The sequence below is a fragment of the Gymnogyps californianus genome, chromosome 3 (assembly GCF_018139145.2).
Source record: "Gymnogyps californianus isolate 813 chromosome 3, ASM1813914v2, whole genome shotgun sequence".
Taxonomy (NCBI): domain Eukaryota; kingdom Metazoa; phylum Chordata; class Aves; order Accipitriformes; family Cathartidae; genus Gymnogyps; species Gymnogyps californianus.
In genome coordinates, this window is record NC_059473.1 from 6,725,842 (window position 1) to 6,745,010 (window position 19,169).

General features: G+C 39.1%; 2 protein-coding genes across 2 annotated transcripts in view; one reads left to right on the forward strand and one right to left on the reverse strand.

Moving 5' to 3' along the window:
• SLX4IP (SLX4 interacting protein) overlaps positions 1–8,064 on the forward strand; it is an 81,012-nt gene extending 72,948 nt beyond the window's left edge. The window contains 3 exon segments of the mRNA XM_050895101.1: positions 4,623–4,729; positions 6,236–6,849; positions 6,852–8,064. Of these exon segments, the coding sequence (XP_050751058.1) occupies positions 4,623–4,729; positions 6,236–6,849; positions 6,852–7,051 (921 nt within the window). The 3' untranslated portion in view covers positions 7,052–8,064.
• A 7,312-nt stretch (positions 8,065–15,376) lies between these two features.
• The window catches only part of JAG1 (jagged canonical Notch ligand 1), a 36,712-nt gene continuing 32,919 nt past the window's right edge, over positions 15,377–19,169 (reverse strand). Inside the window, exons 24-26 of the mRNA XM_050894215.1 lie at positions 18,802–18,933; positions 18,186–18,336; positions 15,377–17,397 (exon numbers count right to left, since the gene is read on the reverse strand). Of these exons, the coding sequence (XP_050750172.1) occupies positions 16,940–17,397; positions 18,186–18,336; positions 18,802–18,933 (741 nt within the window). The 3' untranslated portion in view covers positions 15,377–16,939. The remainder of the gene's footprint in view (positions 17,398–18,185; positions 18,337–18,801; positions 18,934–19,169) is intronic.

Here is a 19,169-nt window from a genome sequence, read left to right on the forward strand (position 1 = left end):
AGGACACGGGTAGGTTATACAGTTCTGCTGCTCACCAGAGAGATGCAGTTTTCTCTGGTTGTTTCTCCAATTTCAATCTTGAAAAGAATGTATTTTTTAAAACCATCAGCATTCCTTAAAAATACCTATTTCAAATGAAAAATCAGTACTCCCATGTGTACCATGGAATGATCCTTAATGGTTTTTACTGGAACGTACTGACATATAGAGCAGGACAGTCCATTTTAAAATGTAGAGCAATATTCTGCAAGTCCAATCAAGGAACTGTATTTCAGCTTGAGAATAATATCCATTTCTGTACTTGGAAAACTTCTATGAATGTTTTATGATGTGGTAGGAGTTCATAAGTAGAATTGCTAGGACAGATGCATCAGTACATTGGAAACGCTGAAAAATTTGCATCGTGAAATTGCGGGAAGCTTTTCCTTCATGTGGGGTGGGAGAGGATGGAAGACTAGACCCAAAGTTCTGTGTCTGTCGATTTCCTATCAGTTAGATGATAGTATCTGATTCATCCTTCACTGACAAGCCTCCTCACTTGCTTTAGGAGTGCTTTTCCATTTATCAGATTGGAAGGAGTCCTGTATGACCTCTCTGATCTGCCAATCATCTATTAGAACAGTTCTGAGACCTAAAGGTTATCTTAGATGGTTGAGCTCATGATACTGCTTAGAGTGGCATTAAGAGAAATCATGCAATTGCAAGCTCACATAAAGCTCCCCTAAATAACTGTTTCTGATTCCTTTTACTAATTTTAATTTTATTCACTTGTGTGTGCCTGGGATAATACTTTATTTCATTACTTCATCTACATTATTATATTCAGAGTCCCCTCCCCTATGCCACTCTGATACTAAATTTGATTTATTGGACCCATTGATGTTTTCTAGTAAGTATTTTTTGATGAGCAAGTTGAGCCACATTGATAAATGCAATTCAGAAACAATATGTGTTTTTTATTGTGTGTTTTTTGTTAACCAGACACAAAATTTAATTATCCCTTAGTGTTACTTTATTGGTACATAAGCATGTGCAACTGTTTTCCTGAGCATAGTAAGAGACAACTGGAAAGTATGAAACCAAATGAGAGGCGGGAAGGAGGGCAGTATTGTTCACTTTCGAAATTTTTCTTTCAGCCCAGCATCCCAAACCATAGACTGAAAAAAAAAATCAATATTTGTGTGAGTATTATTGTCAGGCTGAAAAGGCCAAACCTTTCACTCTTCTTCATGATAATGAGTTGTAAGGATTCTTCACAAGTGCACATCCATGAGTAGTTCTTTTACAGATATTTAATGCTGTATTGCTGAGCTCAGCCGTCCTGGAGAGAGCTGCAGATGGCAGTCACCACTTTTACATTTCTGAGGGCTTCTTTTTCATTTTGAATGAGATAGTAAGTTGAGTAGGATAGTAAAAGAATGGATTTTCAAGTTGATAAGCCTTAAAGCAAGTATATTTTGTGCCTAACAGCCATGTTTCTCTGCAGGTCTTAATAGAGTTTTTTCCCAGACATCTCTTAGGATAAGTGCTAAGGATCTTAAAACCAGGCTTTGAGAGGCCAGTATTATGAGCAGGTAGGGTAGTAAGACCTTGTAAGCTTCATTTCTGCAGGCCGTTCTTTGCCGAGTTTTAGTGACAAAAAGGAGTGAGCTTACCCTAGGATTTTAAGAGCACATATTTCTGATAGAACTTGGCAGTTCAAGGGCTAAAGAAGCATTTTAATCTTTCGTGCCCACCCAGTCTCTATACAAATGTAAATATGTCTGTCTTTAACAATTTGCCAAGAAATGTGGTTTTAATTTGTTAGCAGCAATCCCACTCCCTGCAGCTTTCAGAGTCAAGTCACAAGTCTGGCGGTGCTTTGACGTTTTTCTCTGTCATGGTGTCATTGTTTATACGATGTCTGCTTCTGCTGTCCTCCTTTTTATGCCTGGAATATTTTTCTTTAATTATTTCACAGCCTAAAAGGAATTTGGGATTACTAGACAGGATGAGAGCAGATTAGCTTTTTTCTTTCTTTAACAAGTCCTCAAGTTCCCATAGGAAATAAATAGTATTCCCAAAACAGACAGTGTTTTTTATTTTTTTTTTAATTAACTAAAATTATTAAGTCTAATAAAGAAAATAAAGGAAGTATCACCAAGAATGGCTGAGTGTCTTAGTAGTATATGGAGTGCCCATTGTTGTTATTTATGACTCTCTTTGCCTTCTATTGTGGACTTATTCCAGCCTTAGGGAGTTTACATCACTCCTAATAGCAAAAGGCTCTCTGGTTCCCACAGAGTCTTTCAAAGACTGACTCATATGCCTTATGTTAATTGTTCAGCTCTCAAAATACAGCACTTACAGGGTGTGGTTCCAAGGGGAAAATCTACTGTACTTAGAGGGCATGTTCAGAAGTGTTTCACATATAAATCATTTTGATTTTTAATTTTTTTAATGCCTTAACCCTTTTCTGTCACTGCTTTATGTGATAAGTTATTTGAAAACAAAATAAAAGGTTGATGATGGCATAGCGAGGGAATGTGTTAGCCCTTCAACTCTGGACCATTAACTCCAGTCTGACTCAACTCACAAGTGACACGGCTTCGTCACCTTTGCCTCTCTCCAGGGTCTGCTCTTCGCACCCCGGCATGACGGTACACTCCAGGCAACGATCATGCGCTGTTCATAATCAGATGCAAGTTAGAACTGAGGTTTATTGCTTATCTGCAGTAGCGAGTACGTGTGGACAGGAACTGTCCCCAGTCCTCCTCTGGATTTTGTACGAAGTGCTACTTTCCACCCGTTCCTTACCACACCTACAAGAACTGCCTTAGTGGACTGGCGATCCTGTCAGTCTGCCGTGTTGATGTCCTCAGCTGAGGACTGAAGACGACTTAATAGAATTAGCCTTACCAGTTACCGTAAAGCAGAACAAGGACAGTTCAAATGCTTCTGCTTGTGCTCCTGTTCTCTGGCTCAGTAAGAGTGCTCTCCAGCTGCTTTGATGCAGAATGATTGTGCAAGATCCTTCAGTCTGAGTTGTGTGAATGTGTTACTGGAAATCAGAATAGTTTCTACAGACTTAGAGTCTGTACCTTCTCTTAAAATTAGCAAAGCTCTTGAGCATCTTAAGAATATTCCCTTCTTTTAATAGTTTACAAAATATGAAAACATATTTAGTCAAATTAGGGGAGTCCATACCTCTAACAAGGACAGAAGCAGCAATTAATCCCTCAGATTAAACTAGTTAGGCTTGATTTCTGAGGTTGAAATCACATTGCATGTATGTCCCATGTGTTTTCTGCCTGCTGTAAACACATGTGTTGCAGCACTAGTGCGCAGAACTTCATGCATCTATCAATACACACAAAAACGTTTGCGTAATTTGCCTCTGAAGGGAAGGCTCAAAACAGCTGTAGTTTTTTAAACTGTTGAAATGGCTTGCTTTCTTTGCCTGACTACCCTCTTTCTGCTTACAAAACAGGAAGTTGTTTTCACTGGCTTAGTCTTCTGGAAAGAGCGGCGAGGTTTACCCCCTCTCCTTTAAAACAGAAATAAAAATAAAAATGGGCAGGGCTTAATCCCCTGTAAGTGACAGGTTCCTGAGGGGTGTTCCAGGCAGCGCTCATGTACACGCTTTGGCTTTGCACCTCCGCAGTCTTTCTCTACTTTCTTCAGTTCTTTCGTACCGCCTGGCTCCAGTGTGCTAGCTTCACAGTGCGGAGCAAGAAGCAGTATAAATAAGCGCTCCCTACGTTTGATGAGCCCCAATCAGAAGTTGCTTCGTGCAGGCTGATGAAGAAAAATGCTATCAAAGAAAAGGAGATGCACAAAAGCCTCTTCTCTTCCTGACTTCGCCGCATTTTTTTCTCTCCTCTCCATAGCCTCAGAGATAATACTTTTTTGAAGTATGTGGTAGTTAATAGTGAAGTCAGCAAATGGCCCTTCTCTCATTGAGATTGTTTCATTGTGAAAGGAAATGCTCACAGCTTGAAGAAAAAGAGCATTTTCCTTCCCTCCCTCTCGCCCCAATCCTGTATTATATAAAACCATGGTGCTGCTGTTAGCTGAGACCAGAAAGAATTCCCCTGTTGTCCTGTAGTAGCCAACCACTACAAGCTGTGAGCGTTTGAATGTTAGTATTAAAAGTTTTAACCCTTGCCGCTTAAAGGAGAAAATAACACTGTATATTTTTTTGTAAGTATGGAAAATCATGGGAATTCTTCTGAGAATAAGTGTATAGACCACTGCGCCAGTCAGTCTCTTCAGAAAAAAAACTGACAAACATGCTCCTGTCTGCAAGAGAGATTCCTGGCATTTGTCACAGTTTGAGCCACAAAGATGTCAAATATTTGCCAACAGTTTCCTCAGATGGTTTGGAAAGCTACATCCTTTACATTACAGCCTTGTTTGTTTGCGGTATATTTTAGCATATGAAGTATGTTCGTTGGGAGTCTGAAAGGGGAGGGAACTGACTAGACTCCCAAATATTAAAAGATTAAAAATAATTCTGTTTCTCTTAGACTGCTCAGATCAAAATAATAAAGAACATCTGTAAGTATTAGAAATGGAGTTTTATGTTGAATAATCATAGCTTGATGTGTCATGTTTTAAACCTGTATTTTCTTTTGGAGCAGAAAGAACTTTCCAATGGGACGTCTGAATATTTTACTGAATCTGCCGAGAACAAGAAGCTCAAGATTAGTCTGAATGAACAAATAAAGCAAGACATCTTGAAAGAAATGTATGTCACTATTCTTTCTAAGGTGTTAAATTTATAATCTGGTAAGATTTGGGTAAATAGAATCTAGACTACGTAATAAAATTTCAAATAATATAAACTCCTTTGCAAAAGATTGGTTTAAATTACTAAGAGACTACTACTCTAGTGTGGATAAGCACATAAAATGATCGTTGTTGTTTTGTACGGCATGAAAAAAGCTATTACAACCCACATAGATATCTTGCATAGCACTAGGCAGAATCAAAACAGGGTGTTTTTTCCTTGAATGAAGCTCTGAGCCAAAATAAATATGTGATGCTTGAATCTGGTGAAAAACACTTTGCAAATCTATTTTTTTTTTTTTTTTTTGTTCATTTTGAGAGTCTGCAGTGTACCACTATATCAGTCTCGATCTTTGGTCACAAAGTGTAGTGGATGGGGAGAGTTAGTTGGTCAGCTGAACATTTTACTGGTCCTCTGCTGTACCAGGATGCCATTCTTACTTGTGCAAGCTGCCAGTAGCCCCAAATCAACTGTGGAATCAGGGATTTACTGTGAACCCTGGCAACTTTTCTTTTTGCCCATGTTGTCTCATCTGTGTTGTCTTTAGAAATGAGATTAGATTTGGAGGTGTGCCAGCTCTACCGATTTTGGAAGAGTCCTCTTTTTGAAGAGTTAGATATGCTGACCTGGGAGCTGCTCGGCATCAGCAGAGCAGCAGAAAGCAGTCTCAGCGTGGGATGATCTAGAGTAATATCTTCAGACTCAAAATCTTGCATAGGCAGCTTCAGTACTTGTGCATAAAGTTCATCTTACAGCCTATGTGAAATCTAGATTTGTAGGTAACACGCTGCTGAGGAGTGTTTATGTACTGTCACTCCATCAGGTCCCTTGCAATCCTACTTTCCTGTATAATTCCTTTTAGAATATCATCTACTTGCATTAACTAAGTCCTTCCCAGATGAACGGGCTTGATACTAGATGAGTAGTGGTTAACTTTAAAGTAATGCTTTGAAATGTCCTGGGAAAAATTCCAGAGGAACGTTCTAAAATAGAGATTAGAAACTCTCACACAGAGATGCACACGCTGCCTCTCCCCGCCTGCCCCCCTCTATTCTTTAGATATACATTATGCATGTGAATATATGGGAATGGTTTGAAATCATTTAGGCACTTATGAAATACTATTTTATCTAGCCAGTTTGGGAAGGAATTCAATATACTTATGCCGTGTTGACCTTTAACATCTGTAATGAATCCAGTTCTGCCTCTTGGAATAGAATGTGAACTCCTTCATGGCTTAGTCATTAATAAATAGGGTTCCCTAGTGCAGTGGAAAATCAGATGGATAACACTTGATATTATCCACACTAGACAAACATTACTGCTTGTCAAGATGATATACAGGGTTTTTTTCCATATTCAGAAAGAGGATTGCCCTAGTGGTGTTTCAGAGTTTGTAAGAAGGGCAGATTGAGGCAGGGAAGTTCCTTTTTAGTTTAAAAACAAAATTCCTTTTTATTGCAGCGTGAAAAGGACAAAAAAAAGGAAAACTAGCACAAGCAAACCTCAAATCAGCAAGGACTCCAAGAAAGTGTATCTTGGCTCAGTGGACTCGCAGACAGGGAACAGAAAGAACGACTGTCCAACTTCTCTCAGTCCTCAATCTGAAGTGAAATGTAGGAGTACAGGACTGCTAAAGGACTGCATAAATACAGCTGAGAGCAACTTGGAGCTTCCTGTTTTAGAGCTGGAAAATTATGTTAATCAGAGACAGCCAGATGATGTTAGCAGCCAGCAAAAACCTCACTCTGTGGAGTGGTTGAAGTCGAGTCTTCTAAGCGAGAACCCTCCTTGTAGCTCTGAGTCAGCACTGCTAGGTCCAAAACAAAGTCAAAAAGTGACCGAAACACAGGCTCAACAAAAGAGCTGTGGTTCAGAAGAAAAGTTAGAGCATTTCAAAAAAGTATCTTTCGAAGGGACTCCTTTAATTCCTAGTGATACAGAAATGATTAAGTGCGATGATGATTGTTTAGATCCATTCCTGGAGGAGAAGACCCCACTTAATTCCAGGTTGTTTTCTAAACAAGACATGACAAAGACTGCGTGTGATGAGGAGTCACTAACTTTCAGAAAAAACCTCTCCGGCCTCTTTCTGTGAGGAACAATATAGTGCAGACAAGCCAAAATGAGCCAAGCACAACCACTGAAGAATTGCCTGTGATGCCATCATCTTGTTTAGAACTGCAGCCTGTGTCTTCAGAGAAGCTTATCCAAAAAAGAAAAAAAGAAGTTGAAAACGGTCTTGGGAAGTTAAAACTGCGAAGGCTTAAGAAGACATAAAGTTTGAAATATTACCTTGATGGCATGGGTGGACAGCCAAATTTGTATTCGGAAAGCATATGCAAAAAGTAGGAAGCAATTCAAAATAATGAAAAATAATAAAAATACAAAGTCAAAATTAGATAAAACTTTTAAAGAGAATTTAGTTAATTAAGTATTTTAGTCATTTGGAACTGTAACGAAGATAATTCCGTTAAGTCTTTAGGAATTAGACATTAATATTGTACGAACCAGTGTAGTATTTATAGAAAGAAAAATCTCTTATAATATTTACAAAGCAAACTTTTACATCTGTGTATGTTTTAGTACTATTAAAAAGTCATATCAGCTGATGACAGCAAAAGTTAAAACCACCTTTGTGATCTGTTAGCAGCTGCAGTTATTCAGTGTTTTGCTGGTTTCTGAACACATAGTTTATTTTAGTAAAAATTAATCCCTTCTCTCTCTCTCTCTCTGTTAGGAAGTTCATGGTTTATTCACATGAACTGTGTCATGATTTTTACAACCATAAGGCGAATTGAGGTTATTTCAAATAAATCTTTAACCAGAATTTAATGTTGCTGATAATTTAAGGCCCACCTTTTCAGTGGAGTTTCAAAATAACTATAGTTTCTGCTTGTGCAGTTTTGATATGAACATTTATTTCTAACCTGCATTGTGGATACAAGTGATCATGCATTCAGTCTTTGGAAAAATGAAGATGGGTTTTATATATGCGCAGTCACCTGGACGTGCAAACATTGCTATTGGGAAAAGTTCATACATAAACATGCATACACATCTTCATGCATTCATGTTTCAAAATCAGGCCTTGTTTGTGTGCAAGGACAACACACTGTTTTTCATGTGTTAGCAACACCCGAGTTATTTGTTATTTTAAGACAGAGGTAATTTTTAATTGCACAGTGCTTTTTCATACTGCTTTTGTAACTTACGTGCTAATGAGCTAAGGAAATGTAACTTTTTATTTCATGCTTATCTTTTTGATATGTTTAAAATAAAATTATAAGCAATTTTCTTTCATCATTCTCTTAAAATCAGTGTGACCACAGACATTTTATGTGAAGCAATTTTGAAAAATCTTGCTGACCTATACTTACGACTGTGGATATCCTCATTTAGGTTAAGAAGAAGATTCACATCCATAAGCAGTAGAGTTGGTGGTGTAATACAGGTCCTTATGAGAGCTAGCAACTCAGCAGTTGACAGCAAGACACTGTCAATTGACAGCATCTTTCTGCTATAAAGCTTTTCTGCTTTTGCTATAAATGAAAAAGATTCTGCGTGCCTGCTAGAAGACATTTTCTCTTTTTTCTTTCAGCCTGTTTGCATGATGTTTCTCACAGTGCTTTGCAATAAGGTTGCTAATCCTTACCAATCTTCAGGCTCTGCAAAAAGGTCTTTCCTAGTAACAGCAAAACTGAGGCTGCAAATGAACCTGGGTTTGGAGGAAGAATAGCCTGAGGTATGTTTACTGTTGTCTTTTGTATGGACTCGAGATACTGGGCCAGGAAGGGAGTAAAAAGCCCCTTTTTGTTGGACTTAATATTTTGAGGTATAAGGACGTTTAATTAAGTATTTATCAGAAAAATAAGAGTAATTAAAATAGAATAATTTGATAGTTTACATTAAAATCTTAGCGTAGATTTTCTGGGTGGCTTCTTTAAGTTCTTACAGTGAATAAACCGATAAAAAATGGTCCAAGCATATATTCTAAACTGCAGTTTTAAATTTCCATTATTTCTACTTTGCTTTTCCTTGGATCTTTGTGATGGTGATCTTGGTTGTAACAGATACTTACAGGAGAGGTTTAGATGATTACGCAGTAACAGACACATGTTGAGTTGATAAAATCACTTCAGCTACTTTTTTTCATTTCATTCTGGTTAGGAAAAAGACCTTATGCTTGCTTTTGCAAACTGGCGAATGCACTGGTTGTATCTGTGAAAATCGCGGATGGTCTTGAGCAAGTACGCCCCAAACTATTACTGCGAACAGTTTTGGATTCTGAAGCTTCCCTTCTTCTTGCCTCTTTCCTCTCCTAATCCATTTAACTCAAGTATTAGAAACCAGAGGGCAACCACATATAGTTTGTATCATCGCATACTGTTATTATATATAGTTCAACCTTATAATTACAATTTAGTTTTTAGTCTTAACTGAATCACCTACCTGCATGCACCCTTACAAATGAATGTCATACATTAATAGGGGGCTTGGGTAGATTAAACCATTGTCTGTGTAGCTAAGAACACTTGATTTTTCCTTTAGAATATTTTGTTATGTTACTTAAAATGCTGTTTTCCATCACCTCACTGATAGCATGGGAACATCCTCCTTTTAAAACAGAGATTGTGCAACAATAAGAAATGCAGGGCTAGATCGATTAAAGGTGTTAGAGCCTACAGAATCAGAACAAATACAAGTGGAGTTTCTCAAAAGTGCATAGTTGCATCATTCTTACTGTAATTACTGACTTGTTAGGTTCCTAGGCTCTTTGTAGCTGTGTATTTAGAGCTTAGTTACTTTAAAAAGTTGTCTCTTGGATCCTCTTAGAAATGCAGTTATTCAGGGAAAAAGCTTTGAATTCATGGTCATTTCTGGATTTTTAGATGGTGTCGCTGCTCAAAACTGTTCTTTCTTTTGTCTGTGCAGCAGGACTATTATAAAAGTTTCCCTTTTGCAAACCTTATGGGTGCTTTACGTGATGCTGTGACATCCGGGCTGTATTGTTACCGTATGTCTCTGCTATCTCTGTACTTTAAGCCCAAGGTCGTCTTCTCAGTCTTTGCGTTTTTCTTTATCAACAATCCACCTGCACCCAGGTGACTGGCAGAGGTGTGGTCTGATGTGGTCTTGAACCGCAAACCTGATTTCCTAAAGCAGGTTTAGGGGGGGGAAAAAAAGGAGGTGGAAACTGAGCTGGAGTAAAATTAGCACTTTGCAAGTCTTGGCTGTGGCTTTCTATTACCAATTTGCTTCTGAGCAGCATTAGCATACCTTTCTGTTAAAAGTCATAAATATTTAAGGCTCTGTTCTGTTCTGAAACTGCCGTTGAAGCACAGAAACAATTTCTTTGGTTCATTTTTTTCTTTTGTGTTTGTTTGTTTGTTATGTTGGGTTTTTTCATTTTCAGAGCGTCTTTGAACTCCTCTGAAATATGTGTAGATCTGAGACTGGCTAAAGCCAGAATGCAGAGCTCACATTGAAAAATACATGTTTGTCTTAAAGAGAAATAACTGTCTATTCCAAACCAGCCAGCTTTGGTTGGTTGTTTTTGTTTTTTTTTTTTTTTAATGAATCATCTGGTTAATTTGGTCTGTGCTGTTTGCTGATAGTGAAACAGTCCTTTCCTAGCCAAACGCTTTCTAATGTGTGCAGACTATCGTTTCCATTATTCTTTACATCAAAGTAGTTAAAAATATTTGTTTAGCGAACTTTTGTGTTTAAACACACATCAAAAGCTAGACCAGCCTTTTACATATTTATTTATAAAGAGGAAGCAGGCTGATGTAAAATCTCCCTTGCCCAGTGTTGATCGGTAGGAAGGTTTTAACTATCGCAAGAGTTATTTTGAGTAATAAGCTTTGTGCTAGGTCTGATATTATCTGTCAGGTTGTAGTTCTGCGTACCAGGGTCTAGAGCGTATGTTAGTGTGTTATTACAATTGCATAGCCGCATTTCTGTGTTACGCTTGACTTGGATAATTTCAAGAGCACCTGTTTCTAACAAAAAAGGAAAATTGTAAGAACCAAAACTTTCCTTGCTACAGAAAGTTCTGACCAAGTGAGGTGTAAAGTAGCCTTCTGAAGGCGTTTATTTAGTCAGTGTGAACTTCCTTCCCTCTCGCCGCTCTGCATGTGGGTCGCATTGGCTGAGTTTTAATTGACGTTTTTATATCATCATTTCATTGGCTTTTAAGGAAAAAGATGGAGAAAATAATTTTTTTGTTTGCAATTGGAATAAGAAAGATGTAAAACATCGTTAGACTATCCCAGATTGCATGTTATGAGTAGTTATCTCCTTGCCTATATCCGTATCTAATAAAACGTTTCATACTGTATTAAAACACTCTAATGCAGGCTCGAGCAAACAGAGTTAATAGTATCAAGAGCCTTTTAGCCAGCAGTGGGAAGTGTGGGTTGGCCTCAGAAATTAGCTTTAATAAAAGGCACTCCTCACTTCTTTGCTTTCTGCTTTTTGCTTCTCTAATAAGCATTAACTAGCATCCAAAACCCTATGTGAACGAGCAGATGTGGGATGGGGGAATAGCAGCACACCGAGCCTTTCATCAAAGGGATATCAAAGCATTCTGCAGTTGAACCTGGGAGGGGTATGAATATGCTTATTTTGACAGTTGGGACAGCACGGAGGGTAAGCAATTTCTTCAAGGTAAAGCAAGCTGGTTAAGGAACTCGTACTGCAAACTCTTTCGTCAACTTGCTCAAGTATTTTTGAACACAGTTTCCCCCATCTTGTTCACTTTTTTCCCCAGATAATTAAAATGGAACCTGGTAGTGCGTGACCTTGTCCTTTCCACAGTGGCAATAAGGTGACATTTTTAGACGGGGACTGTTCGGTTGGTTGGTTGGTTGGTGTCGGCTTATGCTGAGAAATCATAGAAGAGTTGTGAAAATGATGTAGTATCGCAGGGCATTTCAGCTGTAACCTGGAAATTGTCCAGGGAATTAACCTCCACTGTCCTACCTCCTTTACTATCCATTTAAATTATTCCAGAGCTGGGAATCGGTTCCCGTGAGAGCTGACAGCGCACCTTTTTTGAGTGAGAATTTCACTGATTTGCTCCCATTCTGTCAAAGTTAGATCCTTTAGTATAGCTGAGACATAGTACTTCGGTAGTAGGAATTGGTAATCTAGCTCCATAACTGCTTTATTTGCTGCCATAATAATTATCTTTTTGATTTATGCATCAGATCTTTAAAGAAAAGTGTCTTGAGCTATAATTCTAGAGATGGGCATGCCCCTTTTTAATATTAATATGATCTCACAGTGCTAGAATGAAAAGAATAGAGATTGATTTCTCCACCCTGTAGAGAAACTGGTTGAAACAATTTGCACATCACAGAGAAGGCGCTTACTGGAAGATCTGGGCTGGAACTCCAGTCTGACGCCCTGTCTGATACCACGTCGCTCCAATGCTGCCCCAGTGCTACGTAAGCCATCTGCTGGGCCTCCATCCGGTGGCCGACAGACCATACAGAACCTTCACCGCTTTCCTCCTCTTCACCCCCAGAAACTGGAATTAATCATTGCACAGCTATTTTACTGGTTTTTACTCTCTTGGGAACAACAGCTAGCCTTTAAAAGCAAACTCTGAGTGCGCTGGTAAACAGTAATCACGATGGCTGCTGGTGTCAATACTGAAAAAAAGGAAGTTGAAAAATTCTTAAATATACTTAAATATTCTTGCTCCGTTTAGGAGGGGAGGGGGAGCTTATGCAATCACTTCCATCTTCTGGGGAGGAAAAGGCTGAATTTGGTACTTCCCTTGTCAGAACTTCTCATCTTTGCATACACTAATAAAAACATGAAGCCTCTGCCTTGTGACTTGTTCCAGAGGGACTCTGCAAACGGCAAGGGTAGCAATGTGGGCCCCGGGATAGCTGAGGAGGCAAGGCTAACTTCAGCCTGACGGCTGGAGCAGCCGCGCTGGGGGCCGGCAGGTAAGAAGCTGAATCGTGCAGTCTTTAAAGAGCAACGGAGAGCATAACCTTGTACATTTTCTAGCTTGGCAGAGCGCTGATGAGTAGTATTAACTCTTGCTGCGCAGGTGCGTCAGCTGGTGTAAGAACAAGCGCTGCTTCTGTGGAAGGGAGAATAGCTTCATCAGCGAAATTGCTTGAAGATGCTGGTCTCATGTTTAGGCCCTGAACTGGTTTATGTTAGTCACTTGCTAGGCTTCAGATGTACAAGCGCTAGCTGGCTGTCATTTGCTCCCATTAGCAATGCAGAAATAGCTGTTCCCAAGGCTGTCTTTCCCCCAGTGACGGGAATATATTGGCGTTAAGGCTGATGTAACGTGCACGATCAGCGCCTCTTCGCTCTACGTAAGATGGGCCCTTTCCGTGCGGAGGTGCAGCGGCTTTGATGTGGCTGTGTTCAGCTCGAGTGGAACCAAACCCAGGTTCGACAGGTTCAATTAGCTGTAGGTATAGCAAAGCTGAGGGTGCTAAGGGGAGTAATTTTATTTATTTATTTATTTTTTAAAGCTCCTATGTTTAAATGGCAGCTCAGGAAGCACACATTTTTCAGTTCTTAGACAAATAAGGGTCCAAAGAACAAACACATGCTAGCAGCGGGAAACTTCTCCTGACTAAACAGAATGTATCTTCCCGGAGTAGTAAACTGTGAACTGGCAAAGTGTAATTTCCACAAAACTAAATGTGCCTTGGTATTCTAATGGGAAAGCCTTAAACTGCATGTTTCTATTTATTTTTCATGACAACAGAAAACACTTTATATACCAGCCCCTGGCTTGGTGATGGTTCTGGGCTTTGGAAGACGGTTTTTGTGTTATATTCACCAGTGTAAAGTTTGAAGCTACCACTGAGATATAAGGATATAATTTAAAAATATCATTATAGTAATTTCACAGCATTCTTTTCCCTCCCCCCCAGACAATTTTTGCGGCTCTAATTTTATAACACTATGAGGTAGCGATGACATGAGTTATATGGGAAACATAGGTTGTGTGTGGAGAAAAACTCTGCAGTAACAAAACCTCTGCACAGTCAGTACAGTATTTTGTAGCACAGGAAAGGCTGGAAATAAATAAATGAATACGGCGCTCGAGGCTTTGACGAGTTTTGAAGCTTGAGGAGCCCAGGTTTTGCTCTATACTGAGTCTTCGGAGATCTAAACAGCTTTGTCACTGTATTAAATGATTAAGTCTGTAATTAGAATCTGCCTCAGTAGGTTTCGAAGTAGCCTGTCAAATACATGTTCCCAGGGCTAGCAAAAGAAGTCCCCCTCCTTTTTTTTTTTTTTTGCTTTTGCTTAATAGAAGGCACTCAGATTTATTCCTACAAATTCAGCTACAAATGTTTCAGGCATTTAGAAGAGGTAGTTGGTTTCTGCATCATTGAATTTGAGACCTACGTGAACAGTAGACATCAGGAAGGTGGTTAATTCAACGTTAAAAGTATGGAAAAGCATTCAGTCCATAGCCTCACTTTGTACTCCTGAGGCAGGTGGAAGATTCTGTTACCTTTAAGTGGCTTTTTTAGACACAACATGTTTGCTTTATTGCAGATTGTAGAAGTCAGGGAACGAAGAGAAATAAATACTCATGGGATTTGTTTGATGAGGAATTATTGAAGCGGTCAGATGAAGCTAATCTTGTTGACTTCCCATTCAGCAGGCAGTAAACTGATGATTCTTTGGTACTTATGTGGCATGTGATTGTAAAGAGTAAGAGCAGTGCCCGTTTCAAGGTAGTGTAGTTAGAAATCTCCTTTTAAAGTGAGTTTGAAATAAAAAGTAACACTAAATAGGTTTTATCGATTTTTTTTTTTTTTTAGACAGCTGTAAGAGTGGTACAGAACAGAGTATGTCTTGCTGTCAGATTTTTTAAGTGTTCATTGTATTCATATCGCAGCCATCTTTATATATAAAGTATCTGTATTTACTACAAACAAAATATGGATGAAAAGGCCTAGCGTTGCAGCGGGTTGGTTTAAGCTGAAGTACAAGCAGCAGCCTGACCCTATTTTATATTATTTTTCAATTGAGTTTCTTACACTCTGTTAGTTGTTCCTTCAGATTTGTACTAGCAAATTTGCAGCTTCATCAGGAAAACGTGCTAAAAGAAGAGTCAACTATCAGACAGCTAACCCGTACTTCCACACACAGCCCCTCTTAGGTGGGAGGGGCTGCATTAGTTAAGCATTAAAAGCCATTGTGTTGAATATTTTAAGAGTTTATTTTATGCTTTACAAAGCACTTTTTGCCCATTAGAAGTCAGTATAATCTATGGATCCTTTCCCATCCAGGTCAGCAGTTTGTATCTTGCCTAGCGACTTAGATTTGGTTACTATCTGGTGGTAGCTCATTGGCCCATGCAAAGTAACCTCATTGCACAATTCCAGTCACATCATCGTCCTCTGAGAAGTGCACGGAGGTACGTGAGCCGAAAGACACTGAGAACAAGGGACATGCTGCTTTCGAACCCCTTCAATCTGATTCAGAGAGGGGAACGCGTAATCATCTAAGAAAAAACTGCCTCCACCGAAATCAGTGGCAGGTCTTGGAAACGTAAACCGGCACCTGCCGCTGTTTTTGCACAACCACCTCGGCGGGAGTGCCTCCAAGCTCAATAATCTCCACGCTCTTTTATGTTTTCATACAAAAAATTTAATAAATATTACTTTTCAAGATTTATTGCCAGGAACAACACATCAAAGATGCATTTTCATATAACACTAATATCACAATACAAGGTATCTTCATGATCTCAATGGTTAACCATCGAGATTACTATGTTTATAAGCCTTTTGATCTTAAACATCGTAATAGCACTTTGATTTCCTCACTTGTTAAGGCGGGCAGTGTAATCTATGGCAAACCTACACAGTGATCTTACTGGACATTCTACTGTTCAAGTATTCAACAACTAGCTTATTAGAATACTCCCTAAATGCAGTAGATTACAAAAAAAGTCAAATCTACAAGTGGTTCAGTATTACATATTCATGGTGAGAAAAAAAAAATAATTAGAATTTACAAAATAAGATTGCTGTGTTTCCAACTTCACACGCTAATTTGATATTTTAATTACATGCAACCACTCACATTTCATCTACATAAAGTAATAGCTCAGTTTTGTTCCCTTAAACTGCTTCTTAGCAGATTATCTGCCTGTCACTCGTTTTTCAAGTCTAAAGCAGCAAAAAAAATGTTCTAGTCTAATTATCTAAACTGCCTCAGTCAGTACTTACAAAGAGTCTTAAAGTGATACTATGGAAGGTGTTTCAAACGTTTGACATTGTACAAAAACCAGCATCAAGGCATGAGAGCCCATCCTATTAAAAATAAACTATTTTAGAACACCTTAGTTTTGGCATATAGGCAACATGTAACAAGAAAATAAATTCAAAATAGAGAAGCCACAAGCTTACAATGCTATCAAAAACCTTCAACTCTAAACACATACATATAAATAAAAAGGAATGATATTTTAAGGCTCTTGATTATTAAGTTAATAAATCAAATATACACAGTGATTAATAAAAAAAAGAATTATTTACATATCTATACAAACTTCTATTTTTGACACATTTTCCTCTTTAAATTCTTCATTTACCAGCAACTGCTGACAAGTTCCCCCCACCCGCCCCAACAAAAATACAATAAAAAAATAAATAATAAACTTATTTCTGATAGTTGCTGTGGTTCCGAGCTGCAAAGGCACTTTCAAATACAGAACTAGTTGTACGTCACCATAAAACCAATATACAAAAAACTCAAATTCAATAAATATAAATAAAATGTATTATTCTAAAGAAACTGTATAAATCGGGACATCTGGCAGAAAGAAAAAAAAAAATTAAACGCTAAGGAAGAGTAATAAGGCTATGTAAGACCACCTTATGAAACGGTTCCGTGATGCATCAGCTACAGCTGAATTGACGTGAGGGCACTTTTGACTAGTTTTGCATAGATGTGAAATGCAGCACTTGGTATTCCAGCCAACCACAGCAACTATCATTGCCAGTGTAAGCCAGCTTGTCAAAACTTAAATTAACACAGGGTTTCTAAGTAAATAATAGCCTTAGACTCAAATATTACACAACAGTTTAAGAACTACAAGCTCTTGAGTGCCTTTATAATGATATTTAAAGGCCCTGCACGGCAGCACCCCACTGTCTGCTATACAATGTACTCCATTCTATTTAGGCTTTGTGCACTTTCCAAGTCTCTGTTGTCCTGTTTATTTGTCCAGTTCGGGTGTTTTGTAGGTGTGCTGTTGGGGGGCTTTTCATCTCTGTCTACCAAAGTGTACGCTGGCTGCTTGGCAAATCGGGCCTTCTGCTGGTGTTTGTCCATGTCGTCTTCCTCCACCTCTGAATTGTGTGTCCTTATTTTGGCAATTTTAGAGTTTTTGTTTTCGTAGTCTTTAATTGGGACAGTATTTGCTCCGTGTTTCTCAATGGGGTTTTTTATCTGATTCAGCTGCTCCCTTACGTTGTTGGTAGTGTTGTCATCAGACGCCGTGTGAGTATGACTGCTCTGCTTTCTGCGCTTTCGAATGCACCAATAAAAAACAGTTACCAGGCAACAGATCCAGGCTACTGTTAGGACTGAGCTCAGTAACGGCACCAAGAAATCTGGAAGAGATACGAGACCAGTTAACCCTGCTGCAAATCAAGTGTTCCAGTCCAGGCTTTCTACAAAGAAAACAAATCTCACTTCTTAAGCCTTATTTTTTTCACCGGGCTCCAGACGGTAACACCAGGATCACCTTGGCTCTTTTAGAATACAGGGTGTTTAAAGTGAGTTTAGGACTCGGGAGTACTGTCTGATAGCCCTCGTGGAAAATGTCTTCCTCACATGCACAGAGCCGCTCGTCACTGGCAAGAGTAACGCAGACTTCATTACGCTGCCCTGCCACGGCTCCCAGCTCAGAGGGAACATCTCCTGCCCTGAGGGCAGTTGGCTCCATACCCACTACGGAAATTTCTCTCTTTCCACTGGTGGCTGTCAGTAAGACGCCAGTGCACGCCTGGCGCTATGCGGCAAGCTAATAATGGATGTTTCTGACAATACTTTAATTCATCATACATCTGGACAGGGGCGTTGCCAGGTAAATACATGGGAGCTTTCAGAGCCAGCCGCCTCCTGGCTTCTTCCTTATTTCTCCGTGAAGAACGCAGAAGAGCAGCAGCCCTTTTAACAGGCTAGGCCACTGGTTTAGAGCATTTTCAGAACTTTTGGGTTTTTTAAAGTAGTAAGATCCTGGTGCAAAGCCACCTTATTGTTCCCAGTTAACGGGCCAAGAGGCAGAGATTCTCAGACTTGCTACACAATCTCAAAAGCGAGAAAAGCTTCACCCGCTTTGAAAGGCCATTCTAGTCATGGCCAGCGTACGCGTCTTTGGAGACAAGGAAAAGCTCACCTGTTTTGTTTTTAACCGGTCGCCGTTGTACTCTGACTTCCGCGACTGCGGCAATTAGTGTGTTGTTACCATCGCGCTTACTGACAAGGTCAATAATCTTATCTGTGATGTCTTTGATTGGGTTTTCATCTTCCCCTATATCTTCTGCAGACTACAGAAGAAGTCATACAATTAGTACCAAATGCCAGATCAGATGCGTGGATAATCTGCTGTTTATAAACTTTCACAATCAGTTAAGGCTCTCAGTACTTTTCGTACTTAAAAAACAAAACGGAAACAAACAAAAAGCCCAGCTATGGGCAGAAACTAATAATGCAGAATTTTTGGCCCCATCTTCAAAAAAGATGACCAAAAAACCCCCAAAAAGCAGTGCTCAAGAGAGCAGAACAGAAAAATGTTTTACTACCCCTATTACAGTTGCCACCAGATGGTAGCTTTCAGGTATGCATTTGTAACCGGGATTTCTTCCCTGTTCTTAAAGGGAATTGGGATGGAAACTAAACCACGAGAAGTGCTGACAAAGCCAGGAATTACGATTTTTATGAAATCCACATGTTGCACACATATCCAAGCCATTAACTACTAAGACATTTAAAAATATTCCAGGAATACTTACAATAGCAACGTGTATTTCATTATTTGCCAAGTGCGAAGGCTCACAGGTAATATAGATAGAATAATCAACAGAAACATTCTTCAGAATATTCAGATTCCTCAATTCACTGCAAATGTGCTCTGTGGTAAGTCCCTGGAGGATACAAAAAAGGTGTTGGGTTTTTTTTTAAATATATATGCACACAAACACACAAATATAAGAATTTTTTTTTTTTTTTTGCCCTGAAGTAAGAGTTCTCAAGGGAAGAGGAGGTGGAATTCCCCCTGAACCAGCTTTTGTTCTTCTCCAGACACAAAAGCATTTAGATTAGAAGTCTCTATTAATCCTTCTATACCTTCTGTTTTCTTTGATAATAAGGGAGCCTCAGC